This window comes from Pristis pectinata, chromosome 10 (assembly GCF_009764475.1).
Source record: "Pristis pectinata isolate sPriPec2 chromosome 10, sPriPec2.1.pri, whole genome shotgun sequence".
NCBI classification, from domain to species: Eukaryota; Metazoa; Chordata; class Chondrichthyes; order Rhinopristiformes; family Pristidae; genus Pristis; species Pristis pectinata.
The window spans coordinates 9949095-9975350 of NC_067414.1; the positions used below are offsets into that span (position 1 = coordinate 9949095).

Sequence of the window (26256 nt, forward strand, 5' to 3'; positions counted from 1 at the left end):
AACAATGTGGGAAGTTCCCTGACAAAAAACATAAATCCAACCTGCCTAATTACTGCTCAATCAATCATCTTTCAATCTTCAGTAAAGTGAAGGAAGGTTCCTTCAACAGTCCTATTAAACGGCACTTACACACCAATAATTTAACCAGGACATTTGGCACCAGACCTCTCAGCCTTGTTCAAACACACATCAAAGAGCTGAGCTCCAGAATAAGATGAGAACAATTGCTCTTGATTTCTGGGAAAAGGCTGACTAAATGTAGTATTAATAAGCTCTGGAAAATCTGAAGTGAAAATACTCCAATGACTGGAGTCACACCACACACAAAAGAAGATGATCTATGGATTTTGATTAACCATCTCATTTCCAGGATTTGCTGATGGAGTTTTTCAGGGCAGTGTCCTGAGCTTAATAACTTCAATGATCTCCCTTCCACTATGAGGTCAGAGTAGGATGTTTGTCAGTTGCATAACGTTCAGTGCTATTTGTATTGCCTCAGAAAATGAAGCAAACCATTCCTGCAAGAGATGGACAGCATTTAGCCATAGGATGACAAGTGGCAAGTAACAATCACACACGTGCTAGGCAATAACCATCTCCAGTAAAAGTTATTGATGCATAAGTGCCACTTAATAGCACTGTTGAAAGAAATTTCCATTGTGGAGACCCCACCATGACTATCCTGCAAGTTGCCATTGACCTGAAATTTTAACTGGTGCAGCCAAACAAATGCTATGGCTATCAGAGCAGGTTAGTGTCAGGGTATACTGCAGCAAGTGACTTGCCTTCTGACACGCCAGAGCCTTTTCACCGTCTTACAAGGCATAAATCAGGGACATGAGAGGGTACCTGATGCTCCAACACTCCAAAACCCAACAGTATCCAAGACAAAGCAGTCTGCTTCATTGCCATGCCATCCTATCCATCACCCTGAACATTCACTCTCTTCTGCCACTGCACCATGATTACAGTGTATAATTAACAAAATGCATAGCATCTACTCAACTAGGCTATTCTGACAATACCATCAAAACACAAACTACAGAGGAACCTGCAAGTGGTGGTATTCCCCTCCTTATAAAATTATGAGGCATAATAGGCGGTCAGAATCTTCTTCCCGGGGGAGAAATGTTAAATACTGGAAGGGATAGCTTTAAGGTGAGATGTGCAAGGCAAATGTTTTTACTCAGTGGTAGATACCTGGAATGCGCTGTTCAGGGTGGTGGTGGAAGCAGCTATGATGGTGGCGTTTAAGAGGTTTTTACCTAAGCAAATGAATGTGCAGGAAATAGAGGGAGATGGATCATGTGCAGGCAGAAGAGATTAGTTTAATTTGGCATCATGTTTGGCACAGATGAAGGGTCTGTTCCTGTACTTTTTGTTCTAAGTGCAACCCTCCACCAACCCCCCATGTCCCCTGCCGCCAACTTGGAAATAGGAAATAAAGCACAATTACTCATCATCACTGTGTATAAATATTGAAACTCCCTATCCAATAGCTTTCTGAAAGTACTTTCATCAGATGGACTATAGCAGTCAAGGGCAATTTCGGATGAACAATAATAAGTAGGCCATGCCAGCTTTGGCCATGTCCCAAAAATGGTACCAAATGGCTTTGGATGAAGTTGGGAGGGAAGTGTGGAGGGGAGAGGGTGAAACTGCATCAATATATTTAAAAATAAAGGTAAGAAAAAGTCACTGTAATATCCACTTTTTCCTGGAAAAAATACATACGGGTGTACATAGATGGTGGCAAAATACTAGAGTCTAATGTTATGATCTACAGACTTAATTTAAGATCCACAGATGTGTTGTGACCTCTATTTGGTTCAGAGTAATTTTACCTGCACCATGTTACTTGGCAGCTAGGTCAGATCCCACAGTGGAATATATATCAGTGCTTAGCAAATGTCTAATGTAGGAAATGAATGATATCTTTTTAAAACAAAAACAGAAAATGCTAGAAGCACTCAGCGGTTGCAGCACCATCCATAGGGAGACAAACAAAGTCAATGTTTCGGATCAAGGATCCTTCATCGAATGAGTGCTTCCAGCATTTTCTGTTTTTGTTTCAGAATTCCAGCATCAGCAGTTTTTCTCTTTAATGCTGCATTAAATTGCCTTGCATTAATCAGAATATGATTCATTTCAATTCAGTTTTTCACAATATTATACAAGGAGAAAGAAAAATAAGAGAGCAATACTTGTTGGGGAGGGTGAAGTAATGGAAAAGGGGACAGAGATGTTAAAGTGGTTGTGGACATGACCAGGATGGTACGTTGCTTCCTTGGTGCCAGAATCAAGGGTGGAGGAGAAGGGTAGACAACTTGAGGCTGTGGTCCATGTTGGTACCCAACAATGTAGGTAGAAAGAGGTATGTGGTCCTGGAGGCAGAAATTGGGGAGCAAGGGAAAAGGTTAAAAAGCAGAACCTCAAAGCTAATAATTGTGGAATTACTATCTGTGTTGTGTGTTAGTGAATGCAGAATCAGAAAGATGAAGCAGTGAATGCTCAGAGAGATAGGAGAAAAAACTTTAGATTCCTGAGGAATTTGGTCTATTTCTGATAGAGATGTACAGCTTCTATCCCACAGTGATAAGACTATTGAACGATTCCTTTATGCGATGAGATGGACTTTTGACCTCACAATCTACTTTGCATCTTATTGTCTACCTGCACTGCACTTCCCTGTAGCTGTGACACTTTGTACTCTCTTATAGTTTTTACCTGTACTACCTCAATGCACTCTGTACTAACTGCACTGTGTAATGAATTGATCTGTACAACGGTATGCAAGACAAGTTTTTCACTGTACCTCTGTACAAGTGACAATAATAAACCAATACCAATATGAAGACAGGCTGCACCTCAACAGGAATGGGACCAATATCCTTGTATGGGAGGTTACTGTTGTTGTCAGGGATGTTTAATTTAGTTGGCAGGGCACTGGGAACCTGTAGAAAGAGTTTTTTAAAAAAAAAGTTAAGCCGGAAATGGGAGGTAGGGTTCAGGTGAGGGATATTCAGAACAGAAAAGACAATAGTGTGGGGAAAGGCAGGGATAATTATAAAGGGACAGAACATACAAAACATATGAGTGCAACACCAAATGGACTAACAAAAATGATGATAAGATTAAAGGCAAAAAAGGAAAAGGGGGCAGTTCATAGTAGATTAGGTCAGCATAAGGGTTTTGCTTGGGTCAGTGAAAAAGGAAATAAATTTGGATTACCAAGCATGTATGTGAATGCGCAGAGTTGTGGAAACAGTATGATGTGGCACTGATAACGTAAACTTGGCTCAAAAAGGGGCAGGGCTATACATCAAATATCCCTGAATGCAAAAAAACAGAATCTGTTTGGTTAGAGCTAAGAAACAGTAGAGGGAACATTGCACTGATGAGATGAGTGAGAGAGATAGAGGAACAGTTATGGAGGGAAATTACAGAGAAGCTGAAAAACTACAAGGCTGATATAAAGGGGGACCTTACTGGGGGACTTTAATTACCATTGTAATCTGGGATGGTATAATGTTTGAGGTCTGAGAGGGCGAAGGGGGTGCCCAGGATAATTTTCTTGAACAGTATGTTACTGGAAAACAATGCAGTGGTTGCTGGATCTGGTTATGGGGAATGAGGTAGATCAAGTGCACCAAGCCTTGGTAGGGGAATGCTCAGGAGATAGTGATCATTACATCACAAGTTTTAGATTAGCTTTACTATTGCTGTTTTCACTCTGCAAGAAGTGAAACCTGACCTCTCTGCTTCTGTTTATTGATTAAAATAGGAACTCTGTATAATGATTAGCAGATGGGCGCATTGTACCCGCGGCAATCCCAATGAGTTGTTTTAGTTACTGCATGTCAGAATCTGGAACATCTTACTGCCAAAACACTCAATCTTGTATTGTTCAGAGGTAGCTTGTAAATTATTTTTTCCCTACTGACATAGCTGATACTTAGATAAACAACCAAGGCACTGAGTGTTGCTCGCCTATTGTATTTTGTGGAACATTGTTTACATAAGGCAGGTTATGTAAGCAATGCCTAGTCTTAGAAGACAAAATTTTCATTTTCCTTCTCTGTATATAGGGATACTAACTACTGCATGTGAATACCACCTCAACCAAGTTATTAATGACAACTGATCATAGTAGAAACATTTTTGTAACTTGGTGACATTTATCAATATAAATTTGAAAGACCACAAAGTAACTAGTATGGGAATGCTTTAAATTAGTTGGAAATCCCAATGTTTTGGCATCTGGCTCACCAAGTGATGTTTCCAGTGGTCCCTTTGAACTCACTGGTCCCATTTCATGTGCTGCCCTGAAATGGAAAACTAATGGTTCTACTGTGTATCATCATAAAAACAAAGTGAATTGAAGGGCATTAGGATAATATCCAATGACCTGGAAAATCTGCCAGTCTGGGACCACTAAATTCCTGAGTGTGCTTGATTAACAGAGTTTTAGAACATAGGATAATACACCACAAGAACAGGCCCTTCAGCCCACAGTGTTGTGCTGAACTATTTAAACACCTAACTAAACTAATCTCTTCTGCCTGCACATGGTCCATATCGCTCCATTTTCTGCATATTCATCTTAAGAGCCTCTTAAATGGTTCTATCGTATCTGCCTCTACTGCCACCCCTGGCAGTGCATTCCAGGCACCCACCACTCTGTGTGTCCAAAAAAAACTTGACCTGCACACCTCCTTTGAACTTACCTGCTCTCTCACCTTAAATGCATGCTCTCTGGTCTTAGACATTTCAACCCTGAGAAAAATATACCAGCTGTGTACTCTATCTGTGCCCCTCAGAATTTTATAAACTTCTATCAGGCCTCTCTTCAGCCTCTGCTGCTCCAGAGAAAATAACCCAAGTTTGCCCAACCTCTCCTTATAGCACATGCCCTCTAACTCGAGCAGCATCCCGGTAAGCCTCTTCTGTACCCTCTCCAAAGCCTTGACATCGTTCCCGTAATGGGGCGACCAGGATTGAATGCAATACTCTAGATGCAGCCTAACCAGAGTTTTATAAAGCTGCAATATAACTTCCTGACTCTTGAACTCAATGCCTTGACTAATAAAGGCATGCCTTACACCTTCTTCATCACCTTATCAATCAGTGTAGCCACTATCAGGAAGCTATGGACTTGGAACCCAAGATCCCTCTGTACATCAACACTGTTAAGGGTTTGCCATTAACTGTGTACTTTCCCTTTACATTTGATCTCCCAAAGTGCAACACCTCACATTTGACTGGATTAAACTTCAACTGCCATTTTTCTGCCCATATTTGCAATTGATCTATATCCGCCGTACCCTTTGGCAATCTTCTACACTACCTGTAACACCACCAATCTTTGTATTGCCTGTGAATTTACTAATCCACCCATCCACATTTTCATCTAAGTCATTTATATATATGACAAACAGTAAAGGTCCCAGTACAGATCCCTGTGGAACACCAGTAGTCATGGACCTCTAGCCAGAATTAATCCTATTGGCCACTACCCTCTGTCTACTGCTGTTGTTTTAAGTGATGAGAACATGAAATTTGCTTCCATAGGATGAACAGCATAGATGTGATTTGCCAGCTTCCCTGTAATTACAGGTAAGATAGACGTAGAAAGTTATACAGACAAAGTTAGTGGGAGGAGGCATAAGGTCACAAACAACAGCACTGACGTTGACAGTAGGCATTGGTCTTAATGATACGCATGTAGTGTGAAGTGTGGAGTTAAACACAAAATCTGGATTGAGAACAGTCTGATTTGAGAAGTTTAATACCATCCCGACCAATGCTTGTTCAATGCCCCTGCTTTAGGACTTAAAACATTTACTCTATACCTTCTCTTCTATCACAGGTGCATTGTTGTTCAAACAAAAAAAAACTGTTGGAGGAAATCATCAGATTGAGCACCTTCTGTAGGGGTGGGGCGGGAGAAATTTTTTCCAAAAATAAACTTTCTTCATAAAAGTATATATGTTAAAAAAAACCACACTTTACTCTCTTTACATGGCCCATGTGAGGGTCCATGGCTGCACCTTTGATTTGTAGGATGTGAAACACTCGCATGAGCCCCAGCTATGCCTGTCTTTTCATTGGCTCTGTGGAGCTGTCCTTGTTCCAGATCTTCTCTGGTACCACTCCCCAACTCTTTCTCTGACTGCATTGGTGCTGCTTCCTGAACCCATGCAGAACTCGTCAATTTTATCACCTTTAATACTAACTTCCACCTGCTCTCAAATTCACTTGGACGATTTCTGATACTTTTCTCCCTTTTCTAGATCTCTCTGTCTCCATCTCTGGAGACATAGAATCCACTGACATTTAATATAAACCTACTGACTTCCATAGCTACCTAGACAACACCTCTTCCCAGCCTGTCTGTTGTAAGGATGTCTCCTTTCTCCTAGTTTCTCTGCCTCTTCTACATCAGCGAGACTATGCGCAGACTAGGCATTAGGTTTGCAGTGTGCCTGTGCTCTGTCTACAATGGCCATCCCAAGCTTCTGGTTACATGCCATTTAAACTTCCCGTTCCCACACCGACCTCTTTGTCCTCTGCCTTCTCCACTGCCAGGGTGAGGCCCAGTGCAAACTAGAAGAACATTTGCCTCAAATACCACCTGCATGGTCTGCAACCCAACAGTATGAACAGTGAGTTTTCCAGTTTCAGGTAACTCTTGCTCTCTCATCCATCTCCAGTCCTCCCATTTGTATTCCCTGTGCCATATGTCCCCCTCCTCCTCCTGCTTCCGTCCACTATAAACCCACACACTTCACCCTCTGGATCCCTTCCCCCATCTGGTTCCATCTGCCCTTCATTTCTCCCTTAATGGTTCCCATTATCACCTTCCTTACTTATCACATTGCAGCACTTTTATAGTGTTCGTGTCCCCACTTATCACTCTCCAGCTTTTACCTTCACCCCACTCCCTACAACCTGGCTCCATCTGTCTTTTGTGCTTCCACCTATCACCCACCGGCCTGTTTCTCCCAACCACTCCTCCTCAGTCTATTGGCCCCTGCCTCCCCCTACCCCCCCCCCCCCCCCCCCCCCCCCCCCCCACCTGGCAGATTACCCGTTGTGTTTCTCCAGCAGTTTGTCTTTTGCTCCAGGTTCCAGCATTTGCAGTCTCTTGTGTCTAAATTGTTGTTCTGCTTTGTATTGTCTGTGCTTTCAAGAACCATTGATGGCTTTTCACTCGTTTGCAGTCTGCCAAGAAAGGATGAACAATAATATGAAAGCATCACCAAGTCCATGTTCCCCTAAGTATATTTCATCAATGCTGGTTCAAAGTCCTGACAATCTCCACCTAACCCCATTGTGGTGATTGTGCTTCTGCAATCATTGCTGTGATCCAAGTAGAAACCTCATCATCATCACCACCGCCATCTTCACGTTATTCAACAACTATTAACAATCATTCAGAATAAAGTATTGCACCAATCTCCTTTCCTATTCCTGCCTTGAAACTGATGTTCTAAGGATTTGAAACTGTTCATCATATTATCCAATACTTTTGGATAAACTCTTTATTTCCATTCAGTAACTTACCTCTAAATTTCTTATTTTGCTGCAAAGAATAGCTTTCTCTTATCTTCAGTTCCCATTGACAGGAATTGGTGTCATTACACATTAGTGATATCTTTGGTGTAATTAAGTAACTGAAACAGCACAGCTAATGTGTAACTTAATTTTGTTTTACCTCCCTTTTTCTAAAATCAACAATGTCATATTATGCCGTTGCATTTGCCAGTTTGTCTGCACCCTGATCTTCATTCTGTATTGCTGCTTCATTCAGCATTTAACACCGTTCCTTGCGATACTGCAGAATCATTTACAGAAACGTTTTGTGCTGCTGGGATGAAACTTGCATGATGAGCCTGACAATCTGACACTTGGGCAATACTGAGACACTCCCTCCAGAAGGCTGAGCATAGCTCCTGTAGCCTTGGTTATCCAAACCAGTGTAGCTATTGAAAGCTTTAAAATTCTTAAATTGAAGTAATGAGAAAATATTCAGTGACTTTTCAGACATCAAAAAATTCACTGGCAATTAAAGATGAGCTCTGGTCTACCCACACTGCTGTTAAAATATGCCTGAGTAGTGTGATACTTGCTATAATTTTAGGTTGGGCATTCACTTAAAGTGGCTCTCTTATTTCATATACATGACATGATACAACTGTCTGTTCTGATACATCCAACTCCTGGTAATCTCAGTTTAAAATTTGAATAGTACAGAAAATCTATGCAATTAAAAATAGAACATGCAGTTCATGGAAGGGAATAGCAAAATGTAGTCCTGCTAATGTCTAGATCATAATTTACCAGTGATACTCAATGTATTACCAGGCATTTTATCATCATGGCCCTAAAGGTAGTCTTGATGGTTATTTGCCATTTGAAATACAGGGGCTTATAACAAACATCTGAATAAGCAGTATTTTAAACAAATTGGTGGTCATCTGAATGGTGATAGGTTCAGGCATCCAGATTAGGCTCAAAATGTTAGTACATATCTGGCTATATGACAAAATGCCAGTCCTTCCTAGATTCCGTCCAGTATAACTTTGTTCCCATGGTGCTTTCAGAATTGTGACTATCGATCAGTGATCATCTTACAGGGTAGGCTTTAACCTTTAAATAATATTTCAAGATTCCATTTGTTTATTCCTACAAGTCTTGAAGGTATAGTGTCTTTGGGAATATTTCAGGAGATAACAGAAAACTAGTTGGTTTCAACTTGGGTTCAAAACAAATTGGTGCAATACTGTAGGTTTTGGTGCTTTATATGATATTGAAATAGGAAGATGCAAGATATGGGAAGTCAGGGAACCTCACAGTCTCTCTGATGACTGTATCTGTGGGGAGTTCACCCAGCTGCAGCTCCTGACAGACCGGGTCAAGGAACCGGAGCTGGAGTTGGATGTATTCAGGATCATCCAGGATGCTAAGAGCATCATAGATGAGACTTTTATTAAGGTGGTCACACGCAAAGTAGGTTTCAGATAGATGGGTGGCCACCAGGAAAAGTAAAGGGAGTAGGTGGACAGTGCAGTGTTCCCTGTGGTCATTCCCCTCACTGACAGTTATGCCTCTTTGGATACTGTTGAGGGGGATGATCTTTCAGGGGCCAGCAGCAGCAGTCAGGTCTCTGGCACTATGACTGCCTGTGAGGCTCAGAGGGAAAGGGTGCAGTCAGACAAGGCAATAGTGATAGGAGACTTGATAGTTAGGAGGACAGACAGGAGATTCTGTGGCCACAGAAGAGATACCAGGATGGTGTGTTACTTCCTGGGTGCCAGGGTCAAGGATGTCTTTGGGTGTAGAACATCCTTGAGGGAGAGGGCGAACAGCTAGAGGTCATTGTACATGTTGGTACAAATGACATGGGTAGAACGAGGAATGAGGTCCTGCAGAATGAGTGTAGAAAGTTAGGTAAGATGTTAAGAAGCAGGACCTCTAGGGTGATGATATCCAGATTACTCCTGGTGCCACGTGTAAGTGAGGTCTGAAATAGAAAGATAGGCCAGATGAATTTGTGGCTGAGGAGCTGGTGCAGGGGGCAAAGATTCAGGTTCTTGGACCACTGGGATCTCTTTTGGGGTAGAGGCAACCTGTACAAGAGGGACGGGTTGCACTTGAATCAGAGAGGGTCCAATATCCTTGTAGGGAAGCTTGCCAGCGCTACATGGGAGGATTTAAACTAGATTGGCAGGGGGATAGGACTCTGAGCAAGAGCAAGTCATGGGATATCCAGTGAGAGCAAGTTTAGTAATCAGGATAGCCAGGGGCACAGTAAAAGACAGGGAAAGGGAACATGCTCATCATCAGATTCCTGAAACACACACTCTATTCTGAGCTCAGCAACCTGAGCAACCTCAGCAACAGGTAATGAAAGAAGCAATTCAAGAATGATTCTCCATGGAAAAAGTACAAGACCACCACTGACTCAAGAAAATCCCTAGCATTTAGAATCGTACAGCACAGAAAAAGACTCACCGAGTTCACGACGACCATCAAGTACGCATTTACACAAATCCAATGCTGATGCGACTTTGGCCACTCAAAGTGGAGGAGTATTTGGGATGACATTGGGAACCTCAAGTTCATTCATGAAGAGAACACAGAAGCCCAGTGCGAACAGAAGAAGGAGGGCACAAGCACTCAAGCTACCTGCAGGCTTGTCCTTCCAGCATCACATAGCCCACCTGTGGCAAAATCTATTGGTCTTGTGTTGGCCTTGTCAGCCTGCTCAGAACTCACAAAGCAGAAGTTTAAGGAAGTCATCTTCCAACCTGATGGACCATCAAAGAAGCAGAGAAATAACACATTGAAAGTTACACAGTGCAATCTGCATATTAACCTAGTGTATTTCACAAGCAATTGATATTCACTGCAGCATTCATTCACCCTCCGGCACAAGCAGTTTGTGGACTACTTTATTCACTGCACCGCATCATCAGTTCATCAGAATGTACATATATTCTCTGGAGTTCAGAAGAATGAGGGGTGGTCTGATTGGAATGTGTAAGATCTTAGAGCTTGATAAGGTAGATGGAGTCAACCATAGAAGACACAAATGTGGAGCAGTTTCTTCTCTGAGGGTTGTGAATCTTTGCAATTCCATTCCCTACAAGGCAATGAATGCTGAGTTAGATAAAGGCAAGGCTGAGAGTAAATTTTGAACTTCAAGGAAATCAGGCAGGAAAATTTGAGTCAAAACTGAGTGAATGGCAGAACAGATGACTTTACCCCTACTTCCAAGGCAGCTGATTTTGAAGAGTATTTGGGATGAGGTCGGGGATAGAGGAGTAGAATTAGCTGAATTGCCCTTGCATAAAACCAGCAGACTTCCTACACTGTTCCAATAAAACTTAGAAAAAGCAGGAGGGTCAGCAAGTCATCTACTGACTTAGCATGTTATGGCCCTTGGGACTCAACACTGAATTGAATGATTTCAGATAATCAGCAAATCCAGCCTTGTATCTCACAGCCCCAGCTATTTGTTTCCACTTTCTATTTCTGGTTCTTTTAGATTTCATCTCTTTGCTCTGATTTATGCCCCAATCAGATATACCTTCAGTACTTTCTTTCACCCTGGACCACTGCTTCTTGTGTTTTTCAGTCTCTCCTGGGCTCTGTCCTATCACAAATTTTGTTGTGCTGTGTCCTGCCTCACCTTTCGCTACAACTTGAAAACTTGTTTCATTTCTAACTTTTTCCCACTTTTCGTGTAGGGTTATCAACCTGAAATATTAAGTTTCCCTTTTCACAGATGCTGCTTGACCTGGTGAATATTTCAAGAATTTTCTGTTTTTATATTAGTAAATATTATTGCTTCCAAAAATCACTCTTACAAATTATACTTTTTGTTGAAATTTCTTCCGTCAGATCTAGAATAATAAGAAATAAGACCAAGAATAGGCGATACGGCCCCTTGAGCCTGCTCCACCATTCCAGTAAGATCATGGCTGATATGATCGTCGCTTCAAATCCATTCTTCCTCCTGATCCCATAAACGCTGACTCCGCAATGGTTCAGAATTCATCTCTCTCAGCCTTGAGTACATTTAATTACTGAGCCTCACATTTCCCTGGGGTAAAGAATTTTAAAGACTCACAACTCTCTGATGTCCTTCTCATGTCCATTTTAAATGGGCAATTATTCTGAAACTATGCCCCTAGTTTTAGATTCCTCAGAAGAGGAAACATCCTCTCAGCATCTATCCTGTCAAGTCCCTTCAGAATCTCATATGCTTTAATATTGTTCTCAATTCCAGTAAGTATAAGCCCACCCTGTTCAGCCATTCCTCATAAGACAACCCTTTCATCCGGGGTATTGACCAAGTGTACATTCTCCTGAATTGCTTGCAATGCATGTAAATCTCTCCTTAAATGAGACCAAAGCTCTCACATTATTCCAGTTGCGGTCTTGCTAATACATGGTACAGCAGTTGCAAGGAGACATAGCTGCAAATAGGAGACTGGTCATTTAAAACTGAGATGCGTATATAAAAAAACATTCTTCTCTCGGAAGGTAGTGAACCTCTGGAATTTTCTGGACTTTTTTTGGAGGAAACATCATTAGATTTTTTTTCAAGCTGGAGGTAGATAAATATTTAAAAGATCGAGGAATTAAAGTTTATGGAGAACTGCCACAGAAGTGGAGTTGAGACCAGCATAGATTAGCCATATTCATATTGAATGGCAAGGTAGGCTTGAGAGACCTGGTGGCCTATTCTGATCCTATTTTGTATTCTTCTGATGTTGCTATTTTTATTCTTTATTCCTCCTGCAAGGAAGGCTAACACTCTATTTACCATACTAATTACTTGCTCTGCCTGTTAGATTTTGAGTACAAGGATACCACGATCCCTCTATACAGCAGCATTCTGTAGTCTCTCTCCATTTAAACAATGTTTTGCTTTACTGCTCTTTATCCGGTTTCTCTATATATACTGTACATCTGCCAATTTTTGCCTGCTCACTTAACTTATCTGTGTCCCTTTGCAGACTCTCTGTCCTCCTCACAAGCTTCTCCCACCCCCCCCACCCCATTCATTGTATTGTCAGCAAATTCACTTGGCCCCTTCATCTAAGCCATTAATGTAGATTATACATTGTTGTGTCCACAACGTTGATCCCTGTTGTGTGAAAATGAGCTATTTATTATGACTCTGATTTCTTTTAATTGGGTATGCCTTCATCCATGCTAATTAGTTATTCCTAATACCATGAGGTCTTACCTTGGGCAGTAACCTTTTATGTGGCATCTTATTAAATGTCTTTTGGAAATCCAAATCTATTACCATCTAGGAGTTCCCTTTAGCCACCAAGCATCTTATAGCTTCAAAGAAAACATAACATAGAACAGTACAGCACAGAACAGGCCCTTCAGCCCACAATATTGTGCCGACATAGCTATTCCCTCCTACCTACAGAATGGCCACATCGCTCTATTTTCCTCTCATTCATGTGACCATCCAAGCCCCTCTTAAAAGCCCACAGTGAACTTGCCTCCACCACCCTATCAGGCAACGCATTCCAGGCATCCACCACCCTCTGAGTAAAAACTTACCCCTCACGTCTGTTCTGAACCTACCCCCCTCACCTTAAATGCATGCTCTCTGGTATTGGATCGCTCAATAATGGGTAAAAGATATTGCCTGTCCACCCTATCTATGCCCCTCATAATTTTATACACTTCCAGCAGATCACCCCTCAGCCTCCGCTGCTCCACAGAAAAGAGCCCAAGTTTGTCCAGCTTCTCCTGATAGCACATGCCCTCTAATCCTGGCAGCATCCTAGTAAACCTCCTCTTCACCCTCTCTAAAGCCTCGATCGACATCCTTCCTTATAGTGAGGTGACCAGAATTGTATGTGATACTCTAACTACGGCCTAACCAGAGTTCTGTAGAGATGCATCATAACTTCTTGACTCCTATACTCATTTCCTCGATTAATGAAAGCGAGCATTCCATAAGCCACCTTAAAACTACCCTGTCTACTTGTGTAGCCACTTTCAATGAGTCATGGACTTGCACCCCAACATCTCTCTGCTCTTCAACACTGTTAAGGGTCTTGACATTAGTCCCACCAAGGTGCAACACCTCACATGTATCTAGGTTGAACTCCATCTGCCATTTCCCTGCCCACATCTGCAACTGATCTATATCATGCTGTATCCATTGCCAGTCTTCTACACTATTCATAATTCCACCAATCTTGGTATCATCTGCAAACTTACTAACCCACCCATCAACATACTCATCCAGGTCATTTGTGTACATCACAAACAGCAGAAGTCCCAGCACAGATCCCTGCGGAACACCACTACTCACAGGCCTCCAGCTCAAATAAGTTCCTTCAATCACCACCACCTGTCTTCTTTGGGCAAGCCAGTTCTGGATCCACACAGCCAATTCTCCACTGACCCCATGCATCTGAACTTTCTTGATTAACTTGTTATGTGGGACCTTGTCAAATGCCTTACTGAAGTCCATATAGATGACATCCACAGCTCTACCTTCATCAATCTCTGTCGTCACTCTGTCAAAAAACTTAACCAGGTCCGTAAGACACGACTTGCCCTGCACAAAGCCATTCTGGCTTCCCTAATCAAGCCATTGTATTCCAGATGTTCGTATATCCTGTCTCTAAGAATTTTTTCCAGCAATTTCCCTACAACTGACGTGAGACTCACCGGTCTATATTTCCCCGGATTTTCCCTTGTTCCTTTCTTAAATAGAGGAACAACATTAGCCATTCGCCACTTCTCCGGGACCTCACCCGTGGTCATAGAGGACACAAAGATACTGGTCAAGGGCCCAACAATTTCCTCTCTTGCCTCCCTCAGGAACCTGGGGTATATCCCATCGAGTCCCGGGGACTTAGCCACCTTAATACTATTTAGGAGACCTAACACTACCTCCTCCTTGACCTCAAAATGCCCTAACATGATTCTGCCTTCAGTTCCAATTTCTGTGTCCTGCATGTCCCTTTCCTGGGTAAGTACTGAAGAGAAATACTCATGCAGAAACTCACCCACATCCTCTGCATCTACACATAGATTTCCTTCTTTATCCTTAAGTGGTCCCACCCTTTCCCTCATTATCCTCTTATTCCTTACATAGGTATAGAATGCCTTTGGATTCTCCTTAATCCTACTTGCTAAGGACTTTTCATGGCCCCTCCTGGCTTTCCTAATTCCTTTCTTGAGTTCATTTCTAGCTTCTCTGTAGTCCTCACAAGCTCTAATAAATTTATCAAACACTATTTCATTTTCATAAAACTTCATGTCACCTCTGTAATTGTATATGATTTTCTAAATGACTTGATAATTCTTGCTCAGTGATAGATTTTGACATTTTCTCACAATAACCATTAGGCCTTCTGGCCTATAGTTTCCTGCTTTCCATCTTCCCTTTTCCTTGAACAAGATGGTTTTACTGTCTGCAGGGACTTTTCTAGAATGGAGGAAGGTTTGGAAAATCACAACCACCATATCCCCTATCTCTGCAGACACTTTTAAGGTATTAGGATGCAGGTTATTGAGTTCCTGGGCTTCTCCAACAGCCAATTTGTCATAATCAACACCCTGTTCTCAACACTGTTGGCAGCCTGCTTCCTGGTGCTTGGGAATTTTCTCCTTAAATCTGTTGTTTCTCCACCTCCCACTTCTCTAATATTCTACTTTTGACCAATTTTGGACTTCACTTTATTGTTCCTTTGTCTTGGTGTGGATTTTTATTTTTGTTTGTATCTCTGAAGTGCTTTTGCTTATTTTTCTATATTAGAGTTTCAATATAAATGCAATTGCAAGCCTCATGATACAACTCAATTGATTTGATAAACAGAATAAAGACAAAATGTAATAAACTGCACAATTTTAGGTATGAGATATGGGACTTCAAAATATTTAAATCTTTGCCCATGTACTCCCATCATAGGTTTATTCCTATCCACTAGATGAAAGCTGCAAGTGCTTCTGAGTACCCTGTGTGGACTGAAAAGTTTGTTTCTTCAAAGCAGAATGCAGTTCCAGAAGGGCAGTTTTTAGTAAAGCAGCTTTTAGCTGCTCTTTTTTCCTCCCTCCTGAACTGCTTGTGCAGATTTGGGTAGCTATTTTGTATTACAAACCTGGAGATGCATCTTTGTTGTAATTTAACACGAAGGAGAGAGGAAAGCAATGATATCCAAAACTCCCAGGGACTTGAGAGTTCAGTGATTGAAACTCAAAAACAAAACTGGTGTTGGAAAATGGAATAAAAACAAAATGCTGGAAGTATTCAGTAAGTCAATTGAGTGATCTATGGAAAGAGAAGCAGTTAGCTTATCAAGTTGAAGACTTTTCCTCTATTTTTATTACTTACAAGTCCTCTGTTTATGCTGCAGTGGACAATGTTCAGTCGATAAGAACCTTGTGAGTAAACCGGCTTCCTACCAACTAATATGCAGTTTGAATAGGATGCAATGTTATTCTAAAATAGGATGAGCAGTTCTGTTAATTTTACCATGTGAAAAGGGTACTGTGTTTCTGCAATCTTTGCTGCTGAAGTATTGGGCTAAAAATTGAAGAATATGTTCTAGATGCTCGCTTAAGCTGGAAAGTTTATTAGCTTGCAAATACTGATCAATTTGAAGTTGCCCTTTCTAAACTAACCATGAATATCCTTTTGTATGGGTTCTGTATATATAATGTAATTGTAATTCATCCAGATAAAATACTTCAGCTTCATGAAATGTATCTGCTAATGAAGTTCCTGAGTCTTTGAAGCAGATTCAATGTTTTCATTAGTATTAATGCAATTCATAACATTTGCCAAAGATATTAAGTTCACAATTCAGATAACAGTGCTGTTGGTATCCTGAAAGATAGTTTGTAAATGAATAATGCAGTAAATCCTGAATTTATGCTGTTTGGCCAAGTTTCTGTGGTGTAATGTAAAAGGTAGTTAGTTGTTGGTGAGCTAGTGATGCAAAATTCTCATTTGACTTGTTTGATGTAGGAGCGTTTTATGCAGAGCTTCTAAAGAAGCAATACAGCCCTATCACAGAATAGGCTCATCATTAAATAAACAAATACATATGGATGATGTACCGTTATTTTCCAAGACAAAGGCTAAAGATGTCATCATCTTAAAAAGATGAGAAAACATCAGTAAAAAAGGAAGTGAATAAAATATTAAAAGTATTTTAAGAATTGAGAGAAATAATGCCAGTATAATGGGGAAAACACAATTTGCAGAAAAATAAAATTGGAATGGATCTTAACTCATGTTGTCCATGTTTCTACCAGAGAGAGGCTTCTTGCACTATCAGCATCTATTGGTTAATGATTTTTGGTGCTGTGTACTGACTCTCTGCGATTGTCCCATGAAATAGTTTGTATGCTTTCAGTTTTGGAGTCTGTCTTCATCTATGGTGTGGGCCTTGCCTCATTTGTTAACTGCTCTCTCACCTGAACCAGAATATTATGGATTTTATGAAAACAAAAAAAACTGCAGATGATGGAAATCTAAAATAAAAACAGAAAATGCTGGAAATACTCAGCAGGTCAGGCTACGAAGGGAAGGGAAGGAAAGAGTTAATATTTCAGGTTGAAGACTCTTTGTCAGAACTGGGAAAGATTGAAAAGCAGCTTGTTTGCTGTGAGGAAGGGCATATCTCTGATGGGGTAAAACCATGGGGATAAACTGAAAACAAGGTTATCTGGTCACTGAATGAATGGGACCGATTAAGAGAGTAAGAACGTAGACAAAAGAATGTAGAAATTTTGAAATGCAGAGCAGGAAGACATGCCTGGCAGGTCAGGCTGGGATGTCTTCCTCTCCCAGAGACAAAAAAATGGGAGGGGAGGGGGGAAACCAATCACAGAAAAATCAAGTTACCTGAAGTTGGAGAATTCAATATTTTGTCCTAAAGGCTGCAACGTGCGCAGACCGAAGATGACGTACTGTTCATCAAGCTTGCCTTGGGCCTCGTTACAACAGTACAGGAACCGCAGACTGATAGGTCAGAGTGGGAGTGGGACAGAGAATTAGAGTGGCAGGCAACGGAAAGCTTGGGGTCACCCCTGAGGACTGAACACAGGTATTCCACGGTGCAGTCAGCCAATCTGCATTCTGTTTCTCTAGATGGGCCTGACTGACTATTTCTAATATTTTTTTATTATGGATTCAAGTCCAAGTCCAAATCCAAAGATCAGAGTACAGTAGCCAAGCTGTAATTCTCTCATGCAACACCAAAGCAGTTTTTTGGAGTGCCATGTTTCAGAACAGGCTGGGGCCCTCATCTAGATTTCAAAGATGCCACAGAGCTATTAAAAGTAGGGAAGGTCTCTCCAGTGTTTAGATACTACAAAACACTTTAACCAAATAAACCAGCATTACCTTTTGGGTGAAACTTTGCCATGTACAAATTGACTTCAGTGTTTCCTACATAACATTACAATGGTGACTGCAGTGTAGAATAGGTGCATTTAATGAGCTGCACTCTGATGTTCTGAGATTATGGGTGACATTTAAATGAATGCAAATTGATTGCTTTCCTTTCTCATACATTGTCTGGCAAATCATTATGTGGTATTGACTACGAGGACATTTAACCAGACCACTTGAGCTCAAATTGTTTATTTAAGATTATTTATTTTATTATTTGCATTTATTTATGATTCTAAGACACCATTTGTCTCTGCTTCCTCATATAGGGAAAGTTACTTGACAACAGGTCAGATCAGTTAGTGGACAGCAAGTAGCAGTAATTCTAAGTAGCTTTTCCATGCAAGTATTAGTTGTTAGAATCATAGTATCATTACAGTACAGGAGGCCATTCTGTCCATTGATCCCATGCTACATCTTTTGAAGAACATTTTGACCTTTTTCCTAGGTTAATTTCTCTGGTCTTTTTTTCCTTTTGTTCATTTACTCATGCACTCACATTTTGCTCTTCTGTCTGCCTGTCATGTCCTGCATTTACTCAGAGCACCAGAACTACTTTGGAACTGATGAAAGCCTGGGACCTGTGGCTGTCAGCATCCGGAGGGAGAAGCTAGATGAATCAAAGGAGAAAGAAGGGTTGCAGTACAACTACCGCATAGCTTTCCGGACCAGTGAGGTAAGCTTTTATTGTTGATGTTCTGTACTTTTATTTTCAAAGCAGATTTCCCACAAATTGATAAGAGAATTTTTAAAAATTGGGCCTAAACCCTGAAATAAGACTCTAAGCGTGAAATCATTCCTGTACCTTATTTGTCCTTTCTCATATTTTCAGCCTATACATGCAGCTGGGGTTTGCCATTACGTGAGGAAGGTAGAGGGATTTTTACCTTTTCTGAAGTGATTTGTTGGGTTATTTGTGTGACAAGCTTTCCCAGATCTAAAAATGTAAGCCCAGGTCTTTGTCACGCAGCAGCAACAGCAATTTTCTCTGTTTTGACATGTAGTATAAAAATATATTTTTAAACAGTGTTTTTCTGTGCTGGAAAATTGTGTTTTGTAATAAATTGCTCTTGCACCCCAGAAATCTTTAAATGTTAGCTTGACGCTGATGTTTCACTTTTATGTTTTTTTTCTGAAATTTCTTTCAAAATATTACCATTTTTATTGCTATTTTTATTACTATTGCTCAATTATTGTATTTTTTCCACCAATAGATGATGGCAGCAAGGCAGGCTGGGGTGGAGAGTGTCATGTTTTGACCAACTAGTGGTTATTTCTAGCTGATGTTTGGTGACCTCCGTTTGCCTTTTAGTTTGTACGAGTTTCCTGACAGGTTGAGAATTCTTTCCAGTTGGCTGATAGAATATCTGTTTGTGTTGCCTTTGGACGTTGTATAACCTTAGAATGCTCAAAAGTCTCCAAACAGGAGGACTGATTTGTGGATACCATTATTTGCAACAAAGCAATTTTAAAGGACCCCCTTGAGTTTCAATTTTCCCAAGAAGCACAAGTCCAGGCAATACTTTCGGTACCATAAAATCCCAGTAGAATTCCAGAGACCTTCCTTAGCTGAGCATTAATCTATGTTGAGTACTCTACTTAATGTTTTGGCACCCAATCTGATAGCAAATGGCCATCTAAGTCTTCAGCCTATGTACAAATTGTATCCTAATCTTCAGAATGGTCTCAGCACTGTTCAGTTGAGTTGCTTCTACTGCATTTCCTTACAACAGCAAAACTTGATAATTCGGCCCCCTAGGGACTTTGGTGCTGGGCTAGCAGATTTTCCAGACTATTGGATGTTACTTCCACTATTACCCAAACACACTTTTATTTTGCTTTATTTTAACATGTTACGTAGTAGTATAATAAACTTTTCAGTGAACCTGCTAAGTTTAAAGGGAGTGGGAAATAGAGCCCGTTGAGTTTCAGTTTGTATGTTTTAGATTGAACCCTGGTGTTCCTGACCCTGACCCAAGTTCCAGCCACACACCACCCAGCCACAGTCCTGACACTTGCCTCGCCCATGCTCTTTACCCCACCTCTGGCCGCGCACCTCATTCGTAGTCCAGATCCCGAGCTCACAGTCTGGATTAAAGATTGAGCCAGATACTGATCCATTCGGATCTCTGAGCAATTGGATGGTGGGTTATCAGAATTTTATTGTAATTGGAACATATCTGCACAGCACTGGGTACTTTGTCTCATCTGGCCAATCCACTCCTGCCATAATCACGCTCTAGAAACCTTATCAAAATTCTGAATTGTGAACGCAAGCTGTGGTATTCCGCTCTTTTCCCACCCCATGCTTTTCTTGACCCCACACAAGATTATTTGATGAACTTGATTCCTGTCCTTTCTGCTTTTCCCTTCAATCTTGAAAAGGCTGGCAAATAACTTCTGTGGAAAGCTAATATTCAAATCAGAATCCTGCCTGGGTTTGGATTTAGTTCCTGTAGCTGTGAGTGGTCTAGCATCACATTGTGTTAATCGACACTGTTTTTAATAGCTTTGTAACACAATTAATATTCTGTACTAAAAATGTCCTAAAGAAACCAGTTACCTTGACTTAGCAATGATTGTTCCTGTGATCAAAAGATATTTAATTGACCAGAACATTTTCTGCATGAATAATGACAACAAAAATTCCTATTCAGCAGTAACTTGTACTGTTGGTTCCATAAATTGGTCTCTGGGGACGAGCTAAAGAAGCTTGTTTCTCTTGCTTAGTTTTTCTACACTCTGGTCCTTGGTTCCCTACTCCCAGTGAAATTTGTTCTTGTCAAAGTGAAGATAACAGATTTGATGCCGTATGCAATGGCACTTAGAACAAGATATAGGAGGGGTAAGCCATCAAACCTGTTTGACTGTGGCTGATCTTGTATCTCGTCTGCCACTTTTATGTGGTTCTCATATCCCTTGATTTCCCTTTTGCCCAAAATCTACCAACTTCAGCCTTGAATACGCTCAGTAGCAAGTATGCAGAGTTTTTTGGGATATAGAATTCCAAAGATATATAAACCTCTGAGTAAAGAAATACGTTCTTATCTCAGTCCTAAATATCCAACTTCTTATCCTGAGACTGCCTGTCAGTTCTAGCTAGAGGAAATAACATCTCAGCATCTACTCTTGTTCTTATCAACTCCGGTGAGTATATGCCAATCTTAGTTAATCTCTCATAGGCCAACCCCCTCATTCAACGGATCAATCAAGTGAATGTGCATTTCCAAAGCGACTGTATCCTTTCTTGAGTATGGAAACCAAAACTGTACACAATACTCCAGGTGTGGTCTCTTCAGTGACCGATGTAATTGCAGCGTAAGCTCACATTTTACCCTACAAAAATATTTTCTTGGAAGCTTCCATTGGACTCTTAAAGTAATTCAACATTTTTTCCTCAAGCTGGTGTGGGGCATGTTTCTGTAGGTAAAGCAGCCATCCAAGCATTTAACTTACTCTGTGCACAACATTACTTACGTTGAAGATCACAGCCTCAGTTGATCCTCTCATGAGGTTTCTCACATAGCAGTTCTTGATGTGTGCCTTAAGTTTGCCATGTAATGGAGAGTGCCACAGATGAAGTAAATGTATGTAGATATTTTGTTAATGTTAATGGCAATGTGACAGTAGTGCCTCTGAATTAAAATGACTTTAAAACTTTAAAAAAAAACAGATGATTCCGTCTTATTGACTGAATATCTAGTGGTCAGTTCCTTTGATTAAATATTTGTGGTAGAATGCATTTTGACTGAAAGGTTGCAATTAATTTATAACCTTAATTATATGATGGGAACTTTGCTAGAATAAAACAGATTTTGATGGAATAAAACAGTTCTGATGAAGGATCCCTGACCTGAAACGTTAACTGGTTTCTCTTTCCACAGCTGCTGCTTGACCGGCTGACTTCTTACAGCATTTTCTGTATTTGTTTCAGATTCCAGCATCTGCAGTTTTATTTGTTTTCCTTTGCTAGAATAAAATTTGATCTAGCAATTTTGGTGAGACAAGTTCAACCATACCCCGTGCTTGCAATGGAATTGAGTTCAAATTCAGTTAAGGCCATCAACTTCTATGACTTATCACTGATGGCTCTTTGACCAAGAACAAAACACTCGAATAGTAATCAGGTTAATTTGCTCTATAAGTGGAAGATGTCCTTGGAATCCAAGAGGTAACTCTGTTCCTTGGCGAAGATGTCCAAAGTGGGTAACCTACAAATGTAAATATAGAGGAGTTTCCACAGTACCCTGGAAGGTCCTTTTGTATTTATTGTTCCATAATTTCAGAGAACATTGCTGAAATCAGAATATATGTTTAGAATTAGTCAGCCGATGGACTTGTACATAATTGATTTTCTTAAATTGGTTTTCAGATTTGTAATTTTTTTAATAACTTATGTTGAGAGAATTCTTCTGATTCAATAAAATTTGTTACTTACTCCCCTCTTTGTATGAAGTAAATAGGAGTGGTTTTTAAGTATCGTCTGATGCTAGGATCCAATTCAATTGGAAAGACGAACTCTACTGAAAAGAGACTACCTTTGAATTATTATTGCATTATCTGCAATGATGTATATTTAGGGTCAAATCTTTAAAGATAGCCATATTATCCTGATGTGGGGCCTTTGATTCCTTCTGTGCAGAATGCCTATTATGAAAACATCATAAGGTATCATTCCATATAAAGTCATATCCAAAACATGCTTCCAATAATGTGCAGAGAGATAATGCATTGATTTTGTTCTTTGGTCTTCTTTGAGTCGGTTTGAGCATTTTAAAAATATTTAAATATTGCATTGTTCTCTATTATTGCAAAATTATGTTCATTCAAGTGTAAATAAATCTGTAGAAGTAGTCTTGTCTGCATAAATTAGTCTAGTCGCATGTGTTTTTCCTGTAGTGTGAGTTGACAGGAGAACATGATAGACAGTAGTTCTTCAGTAGTAATTATGGGTAAGTTGTTAAGTTAAACTGCACATGGCAAGAAATAGTTCTCAGATTTCAAATCATCATGGACTAGGTTTGTTTATGAATTAGTGAGCATATGGACCAAGTTGAAAGTGGCCTGAATGGAAGCCAAGTCTTCATTTTAAACTGTGTTTGAATTGACCACGTTTTTTAATGAGAGATTATTCAAGGTGTAGGACTGTTATCCAGCTTGTTTTTCTTAAAAAAAAGAATTTAGGACATGTTTTGAATTTGGCTAACTCATTTAGTTTTATGCATAACAGGCTTCAGAGAGAGTTTAGGGTTGGGGGACAGTGAAGAAGGTGTACGGATTCATCAGTGATACCAGGGACTAAGTTAGGGCAGATTGTCTAAAACTGGTATATTTCCTTGTATTTAGAAGCTTGAGGGGTTGGTTAATTAAGGTGCTGTAAATGATAAAATGATTTATCAGAGGGAGAAGCTTTAATGGAGGAATCCAAAAAAAAGATTGAGGTTGGGACATTTTTAATTTTTCATCATTTCGTTGATCTTTGAAATAATATTTTTATGTGGTATTACATGCTGTCATTTGTTAATCATGTGCCCAATCTATGTTTAGTACTATTTTTCCTCTTCAATCTCCAAATAATTCACTCTTTAATAAACTTTTAGTTCCACACTTATTTAATTAGATTTGAATGTTGTAATATACAGTGATCTCTTTAAATTCTTTAGCTAACAATTAGACACATTTTATTACTTCTGACAGAATGAGTTTTAAAAAACAATTCTAGTGACCATTTTACCAAGTCATGTGGTCAGATTGAATTGTTAAAATTGAAAATAAGAAACTTTCTATTTGTGTTATTTCTTTTGCTTCATGAACATACCGTTATTTATGTGTCTTTTCCATGCAGACATTGTTTGAATCCTGTGAACTGAAGAGATTTCCATCAGCCATTTTAAGCGTTTACAATCTAGGTGAAATTTAACCTTCAGTTTCACACAAAAGCAACTCTTTTGAGGGGTCTGTATTATTATCCCACAAACCAATAAGAAGAAATATGATAAAGTATTTTAATCAGTAATTTGTATAATTTTTATTCATCAGCACAGCTATCAGGTGCTAACTTAATAAATTCCTGTCAGAGAAAATGGGTTGAACCCTGCTGTTTTAGCTTGAAACTTCATTAATTCTCCAAGAGGGTTTCCTTATTAATGATTCAAGAAATTTTGTACAATGGCAATATTTATTCTGGTTTTCAGAGATCTGAAAATCATAACATAATTTTAAGTCTTGTAAAACCACATTTTAACTCCCTAATTTTCTGCAAATACTATTGGAACACAATTTTTTTTGTTCTGGTGACATCTTTATAGTTGTGTGTTTCTGGAGAGTACATATGTTTTCATTAATCAGTTGTTAACTTCAGTGGGCAGAAAGTTTACTTTGTTATCTGCTTTCCCTTTCACTTGGCAAAAGAGTGCATTGCTTCCATGGTGTTATCTTCTGTATCCACTTTGTAATATCTAGCCAACCTCCCTTCCAGAAGAATAGTTCTTCGATATCTTTCATGGGATATATTGTGCACGCTGGAAGCCAAGCTATAGCAGGTATCTTCCTGCCGTACTTATGCAAATAAATTTCCTTACTTAGCCAGCCTCAACTGACTTCTCTGGTGAAAAGCTCGGAAAAATAAAGGTCCAAAGATGGTGAGGGGTCCATGTACAAAGATCATTAGAATATTGCAATCAGGTTCAAAAGCCTGAAAGCACGTACCCCCGGGTTCAAGCTCAGCTTCTATTCTGCCATATATTGAACAGCCCCCTTGTACGATAAGATGGCCTTTTGACTTCACAATCTACCTCATCATGGCCTTGCTCCTTTGTGGTCTACCTGCACTGTACTTTTTCTGTAATTGCAAAACTTTATTCTGCATTCTGTTATTGTTTTTCCCTTGTAGTACTTCAACGTACTAATGTGATGAAATGATCTGTATGGATGGCATGCAAAACAAAGTTTTTCACTGTGGATTGGTACATGTGACAATAATAAACCAATTTACCAATTTAATTTACCAAAATGCTTGGTCAGTATCCCTATAATGTATGAGCATGTGCCTACATTTGGTAATCAATTTTGGTCAGTTTGTCTCCTAGTATAGACACACATTTATAGGGAATGGAGTGAGAGCAGATAAATGCCATTCGGATACAGATCAGTGATAATCTTGTTGAATGGCAAAACAGAACAGCACTGAATGACATGTTCCTCTAACTGAATGTGCTGTCAAGATCTCTTGTTGTGAACAATTCCCTCCAGCCATTCTCAGACTGCAGATCTTTGCCCAGGTAAGTAAAGTGACTGCACTACTTCTTCTTAGGCAGTCTCTTGGGCTAGAGGATGACTTGCTTCCACTCCAGTTCTGTGGGCTTTGAGGTGGCTGAAGAGTTCTGTTTGGGATCCACAGACTTTGCAGCAAGTAGAACGTCACTGGATGCGTGGCTTGTTTAGTTCTTCCACTGTTTGCAATGGCCTCAATCTACTACTATTAGAGACTAAAGGTGATTGGTGCATTCCCGGATACTTATTCTCGATTTTGAGTGGTTAAGAGCTGGGGATCCCCATAAATTGTTGAGGATGTTATATAGTGTGTTTCCTGTCTTTGAAAACAATTGCCATTGCAGAGATAGAAAAAAAGGGCTTGTGTCGGGTGTCTGATGTCATGCATGCAAATGATATGACCAGTCCACTGGTGCTCATTGAGCCTCGGTGCTGGGAGGTCGCTGACATTGATTTGCCTGTCCCACCAATGGATTTTGAGACAGTGTTGAGAGTACATTTTCCAGTGCTTTCAGGTTCTACTAAACATTGTCAATGTCTCTGAAGCAATGAAGAGGGTTTGGATCACTGCTTTTGGCAGACTATGAACTTGTTTCTGGATATGAGGTCTTGGTCTTTGAGGGTGTTATTCCCCCACAGTTGGCTGAAGTCTCTGCTGACATACTGGAGGTAGTAGTGAGTTTTGTCTTTGATATCTGGTTTCATTGAGTGGTAGCTCCCTATATATGGAAAGTGATCCACTTTTTCCAGGGTCACATCAAGGATCTTGATTGTGCAATGTGTTGTTGGGGGGGAGGGTGGGTGGAGTTTGATTGAGGGCTTCTGTTTTACTTTTTAGCGTAAAGCCCATTCTCACATGCTCTTCAGTGAAAGATCTCGTACACAGCTATCATCTACTTGCTGTAAATTGATGGAGGTTGCTATGATCTTGGTTCTGGAGTGGAGGTGACAAAACTTGAATAGTTCCTCGTTTGTCCCATTGACTAACACAACTCCAGCATGAGGTTTATTGGAGGTGAAGTGCGATG

At 40.2% G+C, this 26256-nt stretch overlaps 1 protein-coding gene and 1 long non-coding RNA gene across 2 annotated transcripts in view; one reads left to right on the forward strand and one right to left on the reverse strand.

Moving 5' to 3' along the window:
• Positions 1–26256, reverse strand: part of LOC127574917 (uncharacterized) — a 792285-nt gene that overhangs the window by 515786 nt on the left and 250243 nt on the right. The window lies entirely within an intron of this gene.
• The window catches only part of LOC127574891 (signal-induced proliferation-associated 1-like protein 2), a 441777-nt gene that overhangs the window by 167166 nt on the left and 248355 nt on the right, over positions 1–26256 (forward strand). The window contains 1 exon segment of the mRNA XM_052024377.1: positions 18499–18632. Coding sequence (XP_051880337.1) covers positions 18499–18632 — 134 coding nt within the window.